The sequence below is a fragment of the Narcine bancroftii genome, chromosome 6 (assembly GCF_036971445.1).
Source record: "Narcine bancroftii isolate sNarBan1 chromosome 6, sNarBan1.hap1, whole genome shotgun sequence".
In the NCBI taxonomy this organism is placed as follows: Eukaryota; Metazoa; Chordata; class Chondrichthyes; order Torpediniformes; family Narcinidae; genus Narcine; species Narcine bancroftii.
Genome location: NC_091474.1, coordinates 82,612,436 through 82,628,738, shown reverse-complemented (window position 1 = coordinate 82,628,738; position 16,303 = coordinate 82,612,436). Strand labels below are relative to the sequence as shown.

Genomic DNA, 16,303 nt, shown 5'->3' with positions numbered 1-16,303 from the left:
GAAAAGTTGCCACTTGAGACTCTTAAATCTTTCCCTTCTCACCTTAAATCTATGGCCAGTCTTAGACTCCCCAAACCTCGGCGAAAAAAAATATGATAATAGATCTTATCTGTGCCCTTGTGAATTTATATACCCCTGTATGTTCACCCTCAGTTTCTGACACCACATCCTATCCACAGAGGGGGTGAAACAAAGAGGTTGAAATGGGGGGTCATAACAGAGAGGGAGAATCATTGTAACTCAAGCCCTCCTGTCCTGGAATCATCCTCATGAATCTTTTCAGTACTATTTTCAGCTTAATTGATTCATTCCTCGAGCGAGCTGACAAGAATGCTTGCTGTTTGATCAAATCTGTTTTGGGCTGCAAGTTTTTATGAACGTGCCCCACACTTTAAGCTTTATTTCAATGCAGGTAGTTATTGTACCTGTATCAGATACACAAGCCTACCAAACTCATCTCAATGGAACAGCTGAAATTTCACCTGCACCTCACAACAAAGTGAATACAGTATTTAATTTCTCCCAAGATGATTGTGCCATTTTGTTTCTGGGATTATAATTCAGTCATTGATGACAGGCAATTTATTGCATTTCAGGACTGCAGTCTGTAAAATGGGATTGGTGACCAAGAGCATTGAATAGTGAGTTACCTGCTGTTGATGGGGATGGTTTGTCAATTGTGCTGAGTGGTTGAGTGGGTTAGAGTATTTGGTGGATAAACTATGCACGGTCTCTGTAGCCATTGATTATTTGAATGGTTGCTTTTCATTCAGTACATGTCACGCTTATTATTTTACCTAATTGTAGATTTCAAGCATTGGTGTGGGAAAGAAAGGCATTTTCCCAATCTTTGTCCATCCATTTGAAATAAGCCCTATTATGATGTTATTTCTGGATATGTGTTCCCGTGGGCTTACCTCTAACACTGATCCAGCTCATGTTCATTTGTTCTATGGGAAAGAATTTCCTGATGTCTTAAATTTAGCTTTTACATGAGATAGAAAATGACAAACAACAATGAAAGAAGTGGCCAGTTTTTGTAGATTGTAGACCAGTGATTGAAGGCTTTATTCAAATTAGGCGAAGTAGGTGTTTGCACAAAAGTTTAAAAAGTGAAAAAAAAAACTAAATAGTTTAACTTAGTGTAAGTTCAGTATCCCATATAGCTTTGCGAAGTATATATAGTAATATGGTGTTCACACAACGCCCACATCTCATTACTCCCAATTTCACAGATCGTATCATGGACGTTAAGCGATGCATACCTGTACTAAACTGTGGCAGTGTAAACCTGACAAAACTCCAACACAGACTAAACGGAGGAGATAGAGGGAGGATGTCCCTGATGGTTGGAGACCCTGGGGTCACAGCCTCAGGATATAGTTTACAACAGTGGATCTCGACCTTTTACTTTCCACTCACAAACCACCTTGAGTAATCCCTTTCTGAACACCCATGGCATTGGTGTTCTGCGGTTAGTAAGGATGACTTAAGATGGTATGTGAGTGGAAAGAAAAAGGTTGAGAGCCACTGGTTTAGAAGATCTGGAGTAATTACTTCACCTCTAAAGTGATGAACCTGTGGAATTCTCCACTTCAGAAGGCAGTGACCAAGTCAGTGAATATATTTAAGAAGGATGTTGAACTATTGAATGCTGAGGTATTCAAGAGATATGTGATGTTGTTGGGATGTCCTGAAGTGGGTGATCATCCATGACCATGTTGAATGGTGGAATAGGCCTGGGTCTGGATTCCCTACTCCTGCTTTTTGGTTTGCTGCTCTGCTTATTCATAGCTCAGAGAAACTGAATTCCTTTATTTGCTGTTGTCTTGGATGACTTGTCTATTGGATGACCCTGGAATTTCAATATTGAGCAATAACCTTTGGAAAAGACAACCGCCCCCCCCCCCCCCCCGCCCCCCACTCCAAAATAAAATAATCTGGCACTTACCACTGACCAGTGAATGCTGTTGAAAGCAAATCACAATATTTTAATAACAAATGATCATTTAAAGGTTTAAATTTTATGTGGATATTTTAAAATAAACCACTGTCAGCTCCTGTAACAGGCCGTTTATTAGCCTATACAGAGCCGACAGCAGTTGGACCAGGTGGATGGACTCTGCAGAAGAGTGCTGAGACCATCAATAACTAATGGGGCATGAATGAGTTTGCTGGTAGGAAGATAGTGACAGTGTTGTGACTTCCATCATCAAGAGAAGAATTATAGACCCCTTGAATAGGACGACCATGCTTTTAATTTTTTTTAATGACTTTTAATCCCTGGTCCTTATCACGAAGCAAGTTTTTCAGTCACTGGACCTTTACATTTTTGTGGACTCTGCAAAGTCTGAGTCATTTTGGTCACCTTGGGACTGACTTGCAGAAGTTTGCGGAGGTTGGACGAGGGGTCGATTCCGCTTGAAGCTGTTTATTGACCACCTCAAGGACCCCAAACGTTTTCACAATTTTAACCGGGGCTCACTGGCATCCTCAATGTGGTAGGGCATACATTCGTAAGGGTCGTGGCGGGAACTGTCGAGCCCTGCAGGGTTACACAAGACCACAAAACTGACGCACGTTGCCAGGAGCAGGAAGATGCACATTAAGGCTATGATTATCGGCAAAGGGTCCACGGATTCAGGCGATGGTTCAGTCCTCTCTTGAGCTTCTGTGGTTGTCAGAAGAAGCTTAAGAACATTGGGTATTACAGTCATCCCATTCTTGGTCTCTGATGTCATTGTTCCTGTAGTTAGGTTTGTAAAAGAGAAGATGTTAGAAAATGTAGTTTAGTGCATTGATATTCAATCCTCATACATTTGGCAAGAAAAGTACCCCTGATATCGGGCACCTATGGGGGTTGGTAGATGCTAGATAAGTAAATTTTCCGGATGCTTGAGACTGTGTGTTACATGATTGGTGAACTAATGGTGAGGCATGCTGATTTTAAATTTCAATATGTTTTACCTATTTATTTTCAGCAAATTTTTTCCCTGAGGCTGCTGGTTGCTTCTAGATTCTGGATAACAGGGGTTTTACATCGCTTGGTTAATATATGCAAATAGTTGTATTCTGCAATTATAGAAAAGTTTGTTGCTGCCATTGTGCTGAAGAAATAATTGTTTGAGGATAAGTTGACAAAGTTAGAGCTACTGATGATTTTATTTAAATGTAATTCTTGCCTTTTCCACAACATGCTGATTTAACTCAGTGTAAATTTAGTCTTGATCAAGATGGAAATGTATATGTTTGAATTCTGCTGTAGATCAAGAAAATCTATGGCAGCCATTTTCAATGGGGCCCTCGGACCCCCTCTCGGGCCACAGGACATTTAAGTCAAAGCCTTGTTTTCTTTTCCCCTCAGATTTCAGATTTATCGTCAGAGTACATATACAGTATCACATACAACCCTGAGATTCTTTTCCCTGCAGGTGAGGCAGAATGACCACTTACTGAGAGTGCAAAAAACTGTACACATTAAATAAAGAAAGAAATATAAACAAACTGCAATACAGAGAGAAAAAAATCAAAGTGAGACTCTGATTGGGTTTGTCATTGAGGAGTCTGATGGTGGAGGGGGAGCAGCTGTTACTGAACCTGGTGGTATGAGTCTTGTGGCCCCTACACCTCTTTCCTAATGGCATCAGCGAAAACAGAGTGTGTGCTGGGTGGTGGGGATCCTCCATGATCGCTGCTGCTCTCCGACGGTTGCGTTCCCTGCAGATGTTCTTGATGGTGGGGAGGGTTTTACTTGTGATATCCTGGGCTGTGTCCACTACCTTTTGCAGGGTTTTATGCTCAGGGCATTGTGTCCGCATATTAGGCCATGATGCAGCTGGTCAGCACACTTTTCACCATACGTTCTGTTGAAATTTGCCAGGGTTTCAGTTATCATATGATCTCACATAACAAACACTTTTTATGTTTTTCATGTGGTCAATAGGAGAGAAAACTTGACTGCTTCACAGGGAAGGGGGCTCATAAAATTTGAGCAGAGTCCAAAAGGGCCATTGTCAAAAAAAAAAGAGGTTGAGAATGGCTGATCTGAGGTCATGTTCTGATCAATGTTTAAAACCAAGATCCTGTCTGGCCAGAGAGACAGAAAAGATTCCATGGCATGACTTTGATTGAATTGTGTGACAAGATTCAATCACCAGTTGTGCTAATTTCAAGTCACCAGGTTGTTTTGCGTTTACTATACAGGGCCCGATAATTTGTATGAGCTGCAATGTTAGCCAAAGCAGTGCATTGAGATTCTGCCTAATCCTGTGAAAGGTATGGATTATACGGATAAAATTTTGAGAATGACCACCCTCCATTTCATTGGTCACTATTTATCCATATAACAACACTATTGCTTGATTGGATTCTTCATGTGCACAGATTACCTGCCACGCTTCCAGTAGTGCAGAAGTGCCACATATTGGAAGTAAGTGTACAGAAGGCACAATGCAAACGCAAGTTTCTCTCTCTCTTCTAGTAGGCAGTTTGGCTTAAATGGTGTTGGGTTTAAGCCCACCTGAGTCTTGACAACACCATCCAGAGAGATGCTTTGTAAAAGCCCCGTGGGAGTGATCCATAGTTAGTACCAGATTTGGTCGGGAAGTAAAGCACAGTCCAGCCTGGATACGATATTCCATGAGGCACGAAGGAAGAATAAGTTTGTACTCCTGGTGTCCTGGCCAACGCACCTTCCTCGTTCTCTTCAGTTGCAGCAGATCACAGTAATTTTATTCCACTGTGAGCCATGAATCAGATTCTTAACAGCTACGAGAGAGCTGGGCCCATTAAGGAGATGTAAATCAAATCAGGATGAGAGGCTTCTCAAGGGACACAGATAGAAAATCAGAGTGGAATCAACCCCAGAGCAATTCCTCTACATGTAATAAAGGCAATTTAGAATATAATGGACTCTAGGAGGGGTAGCTGATCTGCCACCTCTCCTTCAAGCTGCAGTCACGCTGGATCTAAGTGAACTGGGGACACAATGGGAGGATTGAACGACCTCAAATGAAGAGTTAGTTAATGTGCAATATAAACAGAATACATTACCAAGAGCAACTGTGATTTATATTCACCTACTGAAATTGGCCATAACTCAGCTTAGAATTGTCAGCTCACTAGTAGGATGTTAATCAGACACCGTAGCCCTACATCACATATTCTCTGTCACATAACCAACACCACAACTTTTAGAGGAATGTCACACATTGATTAATAAGAAGCCCTTTGGCTCCTATGATAGCAGTGATAAAATGTCGACCCAAGGTCAGGTTGACACCACCTCGCTCTTCTCCAGTACTAATCCAATTTTTTTTAATGGCGAATGACAATCCCTTACGGCAGGCAGGAGACAATTTTGTGTAACATTACATGTTCTGCTACACAACAATAAAAGAATCTTAAATCTCAATGTAACCTCTATCTTTGCTAATATAGGATTAGAATTTCGAAGGAGAAAATCTGTTCCTTATTTGAGGGGGGGAAAAAATAGTATTTAACAAAACAACTTGGGGTGTTCCATCACTCTGACCCAGAGATATTGACATTTCACGATATTGCACATACATTTTGGCTTTGTCCTGCACCATTCATAATTCAAAAGTTCTGAGATAGCACTGAAGAATCATCTTTATCCCAATATGACCATTCTTACAAGATGAAAGGTTTTTTTTCTCTCATTTTCTTAACTTATTTCTCTTGTCCAAAGTTTAATGTTCTTTACCATTTCTACAAGCTCAATATCCATTTGATGCAACTTCTAGGATAATTGGAGATCCTTCATTTGAAAAGAGACTCAACTTCATTCAGACTTGGGAGAAAGAAGCCATTTAATTTTTTGACCTTTCTGCTACCAATCTCATCATCGGTGCTCTCATTGATTGATAGAATAAATGGTGAGAGAATGTTTCCCACTGGTAAAGGAATCTAAAAATTGACGACATTGTCTCAGGATAATGGGACAATCCTTTTAAAACTGAGGTAAGGAGTCCTTTACAAGGTAATGAATCTCATAATTCTCTTGTCCAGAGAACTGGTATCCAATATATTCAAGACTCAGGCACATCTTGGAGCTTTAAAGAGTGACAGGATAAAGAGGGAGTTGTGACCAATGAGTCGATCAGCGAGGACTGTATTGAGTGGAGGAGCAGGTTTCAGAGGAATGTGGCCTATTCTTGCTGTTATTTTTGTTCCTGTCCTTCCATTAGGTTCCTATTAAATACAATTTTCCAATGTTTAATTGCATTGGGGAATGAAAGTCTAACTTTCTGATTGAATATTTTACAGAATGTTCCAAGTCAAAACTACCCTCAAAGTATGTGCACAATTTGCAACATTTGGTCCTTCTGTTCTTGACTAGTTAATACTCCACAAGAATCTCCACCCAATCAACTTCAACCAAACAGGAAAATTGAAGATACACCAGAACCCTGGGTATCCGGCACTTATGAGAATTGGAAGATGCCGGATAAGTGAATTTTCCGGTTGCTTGAGTTTGCGTGCAATATGATTGGCGAACTAACGGTGAGGTGTACCAATTTTAAACTTCCGTATCTTTTACCATATTTTCAGACCATTTTTTTTGCTGGTTGCTTGAAGTTATTGGTAATTTAAATTCCAGACAACAAGGGTTTTGCTGCATTTTGATCTCTCAAAGTTAATAAACAGGACTTCAGTGCAGCTCTACGTGACATCAATTTCTACTCATCAGAACATGCAGGGAAGTAATTAAAGGTGCTGAGCAGTCGGGTCTCAGTTTTGGTTCAAGGGCTACTGAGCATTGAAGGATCAGCTCTAATCTCTGCGCGTGCAACAGAGTTGGCTTCGTCTGATCGGCAGGCTTGAACAGCTGTCCACAAGAACCCACACTCAGCTGGAAGATAGAGCCAAGGAAAGGAGAATCACACTGGACAGTTGAGCCGTGAAGAAACAACAGGGTGAAATGAAATGAGGCTGTTGGACAGTATATTCTGCCCAGATCCTTTGGGAGGTCTGAGAATGTGGTGAAGGTAGGGGTTCTCACCATGGCACAATTGCTGCGGCACGGAGGGCTGGTTAACTGGTGATAGGTGTTTGATGGTCATCGTGGACTTGGTTGGCCAAAGGGCCTCTCCATGCTCTATGACCTTACTGAAGCTTCCCATTCTAAAGCATTGCCTTCAATTTATTTTACATGTCACCATTTCTCTCTTCCTGATATAATATTCATTCATATTAAGCAAACAGCACAAATTACAGATGATCAAACTCAACAGCTGCAGAATTGGAGATTTTGAGGAGGGAATTTTTGCCAAAAGTCGAGGTGACACAGTTAGTGTAGCGATTAGCAGAATGCCATTACAGCGCCAGTAACTCAGGTTCAAATCCGGCACTGTCTGGAAGGACCTTGTACGTCCTTCCCTCCCAGTGCTCTGGTTTTCTCCCACCTTTCAAAACATGCGGACATTGTAAGTTAACTGGAGTAATTGGGAAGTACAGGCTTGTGGGCAGGAAGGGAAAAAATAGTATTTAACAAAACAACTTGGGGTGTTCCATCACTCTGACCCAGAGATATTGACATTTCACGATATTGCACATACATTTTGGCTTTGTCCTGCACCATTCATAATTCAAAAGTTCTGAGATAGCACTGAAGAATCATCTTTAGAATCATGTTACCATGCTGTATTTCTAAATTTATTAAAAAAGAAAACTAATTTTTTTCTTTGAAACTTTGTTTCTGGGCCTGTTTGGGGTTGATGTCAGATTCAGATTGGCAGGAGCAGTATATGATAAATTTAGATTTCCTGTGCACATCCACATGGTGCCATTCTGTCTTGTCTGCTCTGCCATTTCAATGTTTGTCTGGAAAATAAATCAATAACCTGCATTTCCCCACAAATTGTGGAAAGTCAAGTTCAAGAGCATCGTGCTGTTAATGGCCACTGCAAATTACCCCCAGTGAAGGTGGGTGGAAGGATAATAAGAATAAAGTTAATGGGCCTGTGAGAGAGAACAGGTTACAAGGAAATAATGGGAGAATGGGATGGATGGGATTGCTGAGCCAGCATAGACAGTGAGCTGAATGGCCTCTTTCTCTGTTGTCAAACAGCACTTGAGAAGGTGGTGGAAGCAAGAGTTGATGATAGCATTGAAAAAGTGTGTACAGATAATCAGTTGCATCTACCCACACATTTGTCCTCACCCCCTTCTGCCGCGACGTGCAATAAAGACAGGATTCCGCTTGTCATCCCTACAACCCAACCAGCCTCCATGCCCAACATATCATCCTCCACCTACCCCGTAATTCCACCATCAGACACATATTCCCCTCTCCACCTTCCACAGGGACAGCTCCCTCAGTGACTCTCTTCCTAACTTCTCCTTCCCCACCTTGGCACCTACCCCTGTGACCGCAGTAGTTTCCACTTGTGCCCAGACATCCTCCCTCACCATATTCGGGGCCCCAAACAGTCCTTCTGAGGAGGCAACACATCACGTGAATTTACAAGAGTTCGTCCACTGCATCTGATGCTCTCTTTATGGTCTCCTCTATGTCGGAGAGACTGGGCGTTGTCTTGGAGATCACTTTGTTGAGCTCCTTGGCTCTGTTCACTGAAATAGTGTGGATCTCCCAGAGGTCACCCATTTTAATTATTCATTCCATTCCCTTGCTGACATGTCTGTCCATGGTCCCATGCACTGCCAGACTGAGACCATCTGCAGATTGGAGGAACAATACCTCGTCTTCCATCTGGGCACTCTCCAATCAGAGAGCATTAACATAGGCTTCTCTGACTTTCATTCAACCCAACCCCTTCTTTATCTTCCCTCTGACACCTTTCCCCAGCTCTATCTTTATCTCTTTTCCCTTTCCCTCTGTCTTCTTTCACAGTAACACCGTTTTTTGGAATGGAGTCCTCTCCCAGCCTGCTTTGTCTTTATTCTGAGCCCTCCTGTCCTCTGCTTATTCTTTGAAAAAGGGCTCAGGCCTGAAACGTCAGTGATATATCTCCTATGGTTGCTGCAAGACCAGCTGGATTCTTCCATCATTTCTGTGTGTTTTTACTACAATCACGCCTGCAGACTTTTGTGTTTCACTCCAGATGAGCAGTTGAATTGCCTATGCATGGAAGCCTATGCTCCAAGTACTGAAAGGTGGGATCAGGGCCCATTAGCTGCATAGATCTGATGGGCTGAATGGCCTGTTTCCATGCTGCATGTGAAATGTGATGCTGTCCAGCTGCTGCAGGAATGAAGATCAAGACCAGAGTGTTTACAGTATGGCATTTACAAAGTACTTTACAAGAACACTGATCTTTTTGTTGCATGGAACGTTATATTTTCCAGCCACAAAGATTTTCCACTGTCCAGTCAGTGCCGCCCACAAAACGATGCAACGTTGAAAGCCTTTTATTCAGACTCTTTATTTCTGACTGGGTTTTATGAAAAGATTCCTTCTAGTTTTTGGGTCTCCGGAGAGGGAGCTACATTCAATTAATCTAAAGTCTTGTTATGTACCCCGTATTGCTATTTATCGTAAACCTGGCGTGACCTTTCAGGTTTAGTACAAACTGACTTTGCTGTCACTCAACCAGGCATTGACCTGCAATGATGACTGGGTCCGTCCGGACGTGTGGTTTTTGTGGAGGGAAATGTTTTTCTTGTGAAATGCTTGAATTTTTCCCATTTATTTCATAGGTGGTTGTCTTGTGTGGTCTAACAGTGCTTCACTGTGCTTTTTACATTGGATTTTCCCAGGGTTTTCCCTGTCAAATGCTTCCTTAGAGTTTTTGAGTAAGTTTTGATTTATTTGCAGGTTGTTAGAGTTGCTTGCAAGGCAGTCATTTATTGTTTCTTCCAAATTACCCTTGAAAGAGGCAGTGATTAGCTCTCTTGAATCACTATCACGTGCTGACCGGCTGCATCACAGTCTGGTTATGGGGGCACCAGAACCCCTGAGCATAAAACCCTGCAAAAGGTAGTGGACACAGCCCTGGATATCACAGTCAAAACCCTCCCCACCATCAAGAACATCTACAGGGAACGCTGCTGTCAGAGAGCAGCAACAATCATCTCAGACCCTCACCATCCAGCACGCACAATATTCTCACTACTACCATCAGGAAAGAGGTATACGTTCGCACCACCAGGTTCAGGAACACCTGCTCCCCCTCCACCATCAGACTCCTCCAGAACAAACTCAATCAGGGACCCATTTTTTTCTCTCTGTATCGCACAATCAGTTTGTTTACATTTCTTTATTTGTTTATGTGTACGTTGAGTTCCGTTTTTGCACTACGGTAATTCTACCTGGGCCACTGGAAAAAGAATCTCAGGGTTGTATGTGATGTCATGTCTGTAGTCTGACAATAAACCTGAAACCTAGTCTTCCTCAATGCTGTTGAAAAGAATTTCAGGATTTCGTTTAGAATGATGAGGAGTGGCAGATAACTCTCAGGCAACCTACCGGTGAGCTCTTCCTGTGACTCCTGCCATCCTGTCATTGGTGATGGAGGCAATGGGTTTGTGGAGCATCTCTCAAAGTGAGGAACAGCAGTGCCCCTTGGAGATGGTGCACACAGCGATCACAGTGAAAGGAATTAACAATGGCAGAGTGGCTACAGCAGGAAAGGAGACCATTTACCCCTCAACTTTGTACTGGCTCTATGTAAGATGAATTCACCAGATCTTTCTCCCACCCCCCCCCCACCCCCACCCCATCCCCCAATGGCCCTGTAAATTCTTACCCTTCAGATGTCATCCAGCTCCCTTTTGCACACCACACTTGAAGTTGACTCCAGAATCATCCCTGACATTACATTCCAGGGGTGAACCCCCCCCCCAGTCTGAAGTAGTTTATTTTCATGCCAATCACATTCTGTGCCCTCTGCTCCTTGCCCCTTCCATTGATGGGAATAGATTTCCTCTGCCAATACCCTTCATGATTTAAAAATTCTCCTTCTGATCTCCCCGCAGCCATCCATTTTTCTCGTAAAACAATCCCAGCTTCTCCCCTCTGTCCACATGACTAAAATCCCTCATTGTAAATCTCTTCTCCACCCTCTCCACAACTTCTGCTTCATTTCTCCAGAGCGAATAGGATACAATTATTCCCAAGTGAATCTGGAGGGACTCAGTGGATCAGGCAACATCCACAGAGGGAAAGGTCACTCAACGTGTTGCCAAAGGATCCTGATGTGAACCATTGACTGACCGTTTCTATCAGCAGATGCTGCCTGATTTGCTTAATCCCTCCAGTTTCTGTAGAGCTTCTGTTTCTACTGTTGTGACCAAACCAGTGCTTTCCAATGATTCATCTTGACTTCATTGCTCCTTCCCTTCTATTTGGAAAGACCACGATCTTTGTTTCCCTGCTCTGTCCTGCCATTTACAACTACACATCTATGCCACAGATCTCTCTGTTCAGTACATCTGTGGGAATCTCTCTCTCTGCTCCCCATCTGTAATCCCTGCTACACTCAAGCTTTATGGCTTATCTTTGCTATATAAAGTACAGTTTGATCTGCTGAGTTTCTCCAGCTTTGCATTTTTACTCACTGTTCCGTACAAGTTCCACAATGGTGCTTTTTAGCTTAAATTGCCTTTTCTCAGTCTTCTCACCACATGCAGCACTTCACATTCCAACAACCCACATTTCACCAGTCTGTCACTACTCACGCCCAGTTTGGTGCACCTCCAAGTTTACAAATTTGGAACTTGTGTCCTGTGCATACAAGTCCAAATAAAAAAATATATCTTAAGAAAGTAGTCAACGTTTGATCAATCCCAATGGAATTCCACTATTAGTTTCCCTCCAATCCACAAAACAACTTTTCTTCACTATTCTCTATCCTGTCAGTTTGCCATGCTATCAGCTTTTATTCTGTGGTCAGTCTTGATGCTTGCTTTCACTGCAATCTCCAGTTGTCCTGTAACTCCTGTTCTTTCCCCACCACGAAGTTTTAAGGGAAAGGCTTTGAAGTTGTTGTCTTTATTCAAATGTGCTTTTTTGAAATTAGTATAATAATTGTTATAAAAACACAGCAAGGTTGGAGGACCTCAGCAGGTAATATCGGTAATAGCTCTTTACCTCCAATGGACGCTGCAAGACCTGCTGAGGTCCTCCAGCATTTCTGTGTTTTTACTTACTTCACTCAATCGCATTTTACTTCTTGATATTAGATAGTGTTCCTCACCTTTTCATGTTTGAAAGATTATAAGAGTGCAAGGCATAGGAGCATAAATAGGCTATTCGACCCATCAAGTCTATCCCACCATTCAACCATGAGCTGATCCATTTTTCCACTCAGCCCCATTGCCCGGCCTTCTCCCAATAACCTTTGATGTCCCGGCTCATCAAGAACCTCTCTTAATGCCCTGGCCTCCACAACCACCTATAACAATAAATTCCACCGATTTACCAATTTTGGCCAAGGCCTCTGCAGAATGCATCCCATCTGAAGCTGGATGTTGATCTGTTTTAGCCTTTTCCAGTTTCAGTAAAACCCCATCAAGTTCCTCTGATCTCAAACTGACAGGATAGAGAATAGTGAAGAAAAGTTGTTTTGTGGATTGGAGGGAAACTAATAGTGGAATTCCATTGGGATTGGTCAATCGTTGACTACTTTCTTAAGATATATTCTTGATTTGGACTTGTATGCACAGGACACTCTGGCTTCATCAGTAAGATTCCTTTTTGGGCTCTAATTTGCTCCACTCCTTCTTTCAAGCATGGACCTTGTGCAAGCCTGTGTTTGCTGCCCATCATTTTCCACACTCACTCTTATTTCCTCTTTCTCTTCTCCCCAGAACTTTTGCTCTGCAGTCTGGTTCTGGCATGCAATAACCACCTGACGTTTCCTGATGAAAGCAACCCTGACCTGATACATTAATTTTAGATAGTTTAGCACGTGCTAAACATCTGCGGACTTTCGTGTTTCACTTCTGTGAGGTGAACACATTGCACTGCTTGATGGGCAGTATTCAACAGCATTACTTCACATTCTAGCACCTTGTACGGCAAGAAGTCACTGGAATTAACCACTGCAGTGTAACTGGTGAGGATTGCCCAAAATGATAGTGCAAACTTCACGTGCTGCTCTCCTCAGTGTAATTGATATTCAAGGCCCAATAAGTATCCTCTGAATGGAAGATCATTATGCCCCTTCTGCTCTTTGTCTTTCATGTAATTTCCAAACCATATCAGTCATAATTGCACTCACATTAGGACCGATATCAGTTGGCCTGGTTGAGTATCCTCCAACACAGCCCTTTCTACTCAGGAAGGTCCAATATATGCAGTTTTTCCTTTTTTTCCCCATTGATGCCCACAGGGTTCAAACCCAACTTCCTTTCCCCAAGCCATCCCTCCCCCTCAGCCTAATTGCCAGATGAGCACCAGGCCCTCTCAGCTGAATGGGTGGACTTTGCGCTGTGACCTGCAATGGTTAATATTTGGAATGTCACCGATGGAATTCACAGAAACCATCTATAAGCAACAGACCGAGTCTGCAGGCATCCAACAACCCCATTTGGAGTCAAGAGGCAGGTATGATTCATGGATTGTTGGGAAGGAATTTTACAAGCTCTAAATTGTTAGAAAACTTTTACTGTTCATGATCAGGGACAGGTTTTATTCTGATCTATTGAATGCTACCAGACTTCGATCTGAAGTAGGAGAATATCTGAAATGATCCATGACTGAACCAGTCCCATCAGTTTGGTTCTGTCATGATCTTTGTCTTTGCATTTGATGCCACCAATTATGGCTGTGGAACCCTTTGGGAGTTCTCTGGTCTCCCATTGTAACTTCGACTGGAAACAGCTGAAGATCTTTGCACTCAGGAGTCCAGAGGCTAATACTACAGTGCTGTTTAGAGCATCTATCTTTTTTGATAAGATGTTAGTTAAACTGCTGCCCTGTCTGCACTTGGGTGAATGAAAAAGGTCCTATGGTTTTAAAGAAGTTCAGACAGCCTTGCACCAGTATCCCATCAAATACGGATCCCTCAAATAGCATCAGCAAAACAAAATTATCTGTTAATTCTAACAATTCAGGTTACAGGACCTTGGTCTGCAATAATGAGTTGCCACCATGTAATGGTGACGGCAGGTCGAAATACTTCAAAGCACTTGTGGAATGCTGGTGTGGTGACTGGTGCTATACAAATGGAACTTTTTTAAAAATATTTTTTTTTAAATATACCGTTGGCCCATTGAGTCCTTGCCACTCAATTTGCACCCCATTAACCAACACCCCTGATACAATTTTGAATGGTGGGCTCCCAGAGAAAACCCATGCTGACAAAGGGAGAAAGTACAAACTCCTTAAAGACAGCATGGGATTCGATCCCATGTCCGGTCTTGGTCACTGGCTCTGTAAAGGCGTTGCGCTAACCACTACACCAGCCATACCACCCATCTCTTCCTCTTTCCTGTTTCCAGTACACCTTAAACCTTCCCTTCAGTTTGACCTCCTGTCAGTTTTCCTACCCCATCCCTTTCCCCTCCTAGCCTTTAGGACAGACAGCAAAGTCAAGGGACTGATGAGAGCAGCCGGTTATAATTTACCAGCATCACAGTCAGTCAACACAACATCGGCAAGGTTTATAATTTTGATCCTGCAGGATTAAAAGTGCATCCTGCCAGTGAACGGAATATTCCACAAAATATCCAGGCGTGGCATTGTGTATAAAACAGAGAGTCACTTTCTCCTGACTGACCCAGTCCCCCAAACTCTGACCCAGGTTGATAGAAGAGTGCCTTTACCTTAAGCTCATGACAAGCTGCTGAATGCTCCCTCTCGCTTTTCCTCTTTAGTCAGGCAGAGCTGTATGTTATTGGGCTGGAGCTGGCAGGAAAGGGGGTGGGTGGGTACTCTGTGCCAGCAGCCTTGCAACTCTCAATCAATACTGGCCTACTCAGGCTCAGCTCTGGTTTTGATGAACTTTCTTTCTGATTTTTCTTCTGCCTGGGGCAACCGTTTGTGGAAATTTCCTCTGTCCTCCAGCTGCTTTAAAGGAGTTGGATTCCCTCCTTGAAACCTGTGGGGTGGAATATTCCAAAACTGCAGCTTTGGCCTGAGCAAGTGTTGGTGGGATCAACTGAGGGGAGGTGTTGCCAAGTCCCTGGAAATGTGCTAGAGTAACCAACTGTCTCCATAGCAACAACTGGGGTGGAGGGGGTGCAGGAAGAAATCCTGTGCCCTTTTAAAACTAAAATGTGTGTATTCAATGTCGGACGCAACGGAAAAGAGCTGCCACCTCACTGATCCACTGTTCCAGGTTCAATTCCAACCTCCAATGTTGTGGACTTTACACAATCTCCCTGTGATTACAGGGATTTCCCCTTGGTGCTCCAGTTTCCCCAAACACGAGGATAGTAGAGTAACTGGCCGCTGATATAGGCAGAATATAGGGAATAAATTAAGGAAGTGTTGGCAGATTAAATCTGGGTTAATGTAACTTTTCCCCTGGCTGAGATGAGTGAACTCACAGGGATGGGAATATAATTGTCCCCTATCGACTGCTTCATACTGATTAACACTGGTCAAAAATATTTCCTCACTTTAGTCAACACTCAGTTCATCCAAAACTAGATAAACATCATTTATTCCTGCAGTTTTAAAGAACTCGCTCCCTTCCTGTTTGAACAACTTACTTACTTACAGCTACATGTCCTCAACTGCTTCTCAAGATTGTTCAAAAGCCATATTCAGCCCTCTGGCTAAGGAAATTCCTCCACACTCTGCCTTAAGCGGACACCCTTCAGTCCTCTTGCTCTAGACTCTCCCACTGTGGGAAACGACCTTTCAACATCGACTCTGTCCATGTCTTTGAACATTCAAAATGTTTCAATGAGATCACAAGAACATAAGAAATAGGGGCAGGAGTAGGCCATCTGGCCCTTCTACCCTGCTCCTCTATTCAATGAAATCATGATTGATCTGATGAAAGGCTCACCTACACCTACCTGCCTTTTCCCCATATCCATTAATTCCCCGACTATGTAAAAATCTATCCAACCTTGCATTAAATATATTTACTGAGGTCATCACCACTGCTTCAATGGGCAGCAAATTCCATAGATTCACCACTCCGTGGGAAAAGCAGTTCCTCCAAATCTCTGTCCTAAATCTACTCCCCTGAATCTTGAGACTATATCCCCTTGTTCTAGTCTCCCCGACCAATAGGAACAACTTACCAACCTCCACCTTACCTTTCTCAGTGGGTAAAAAGAACCATTTGTCTGTTGGCTTGAGTTCCTTTTAAATCCAAGCTTTCATATCCCTGCTACAATTCCAAAGCCAAATGCTAAATCC

The 16,303-nt window shown here is 42.8% G+C and overlaps 2 protein-coding genes across 11 annotated transcripts in view; one reads left to right on the top strand and one right to left on the bottom strand.

Moving 5' to 3' along the window:
- Window positions 1–16,303, top strand: part of cdh23 (cadherin-related 23) — an 874,975-nt gene that overhangs the window by 602,167 nt on the left and 256,505 nt on the right. The gene's annotated exons all lie outside the window — the stretch shown is intronic.
- LOC138737543 (uncharacterized protein C10orf105-like) lies at window positions 2,163–14,813 on the bottom strand. The gene is given in 2 exon segments (XM_069888218.1): window positions 2,163–2,746; window positions 14,752–14,813. A coding segment is annotated over 1 exon segment (417 nt). The 5' UTR covers window positions 2,742–2,746; window positions 14,752–14,813; the 3' UTR covers window positions 2,163–2,324.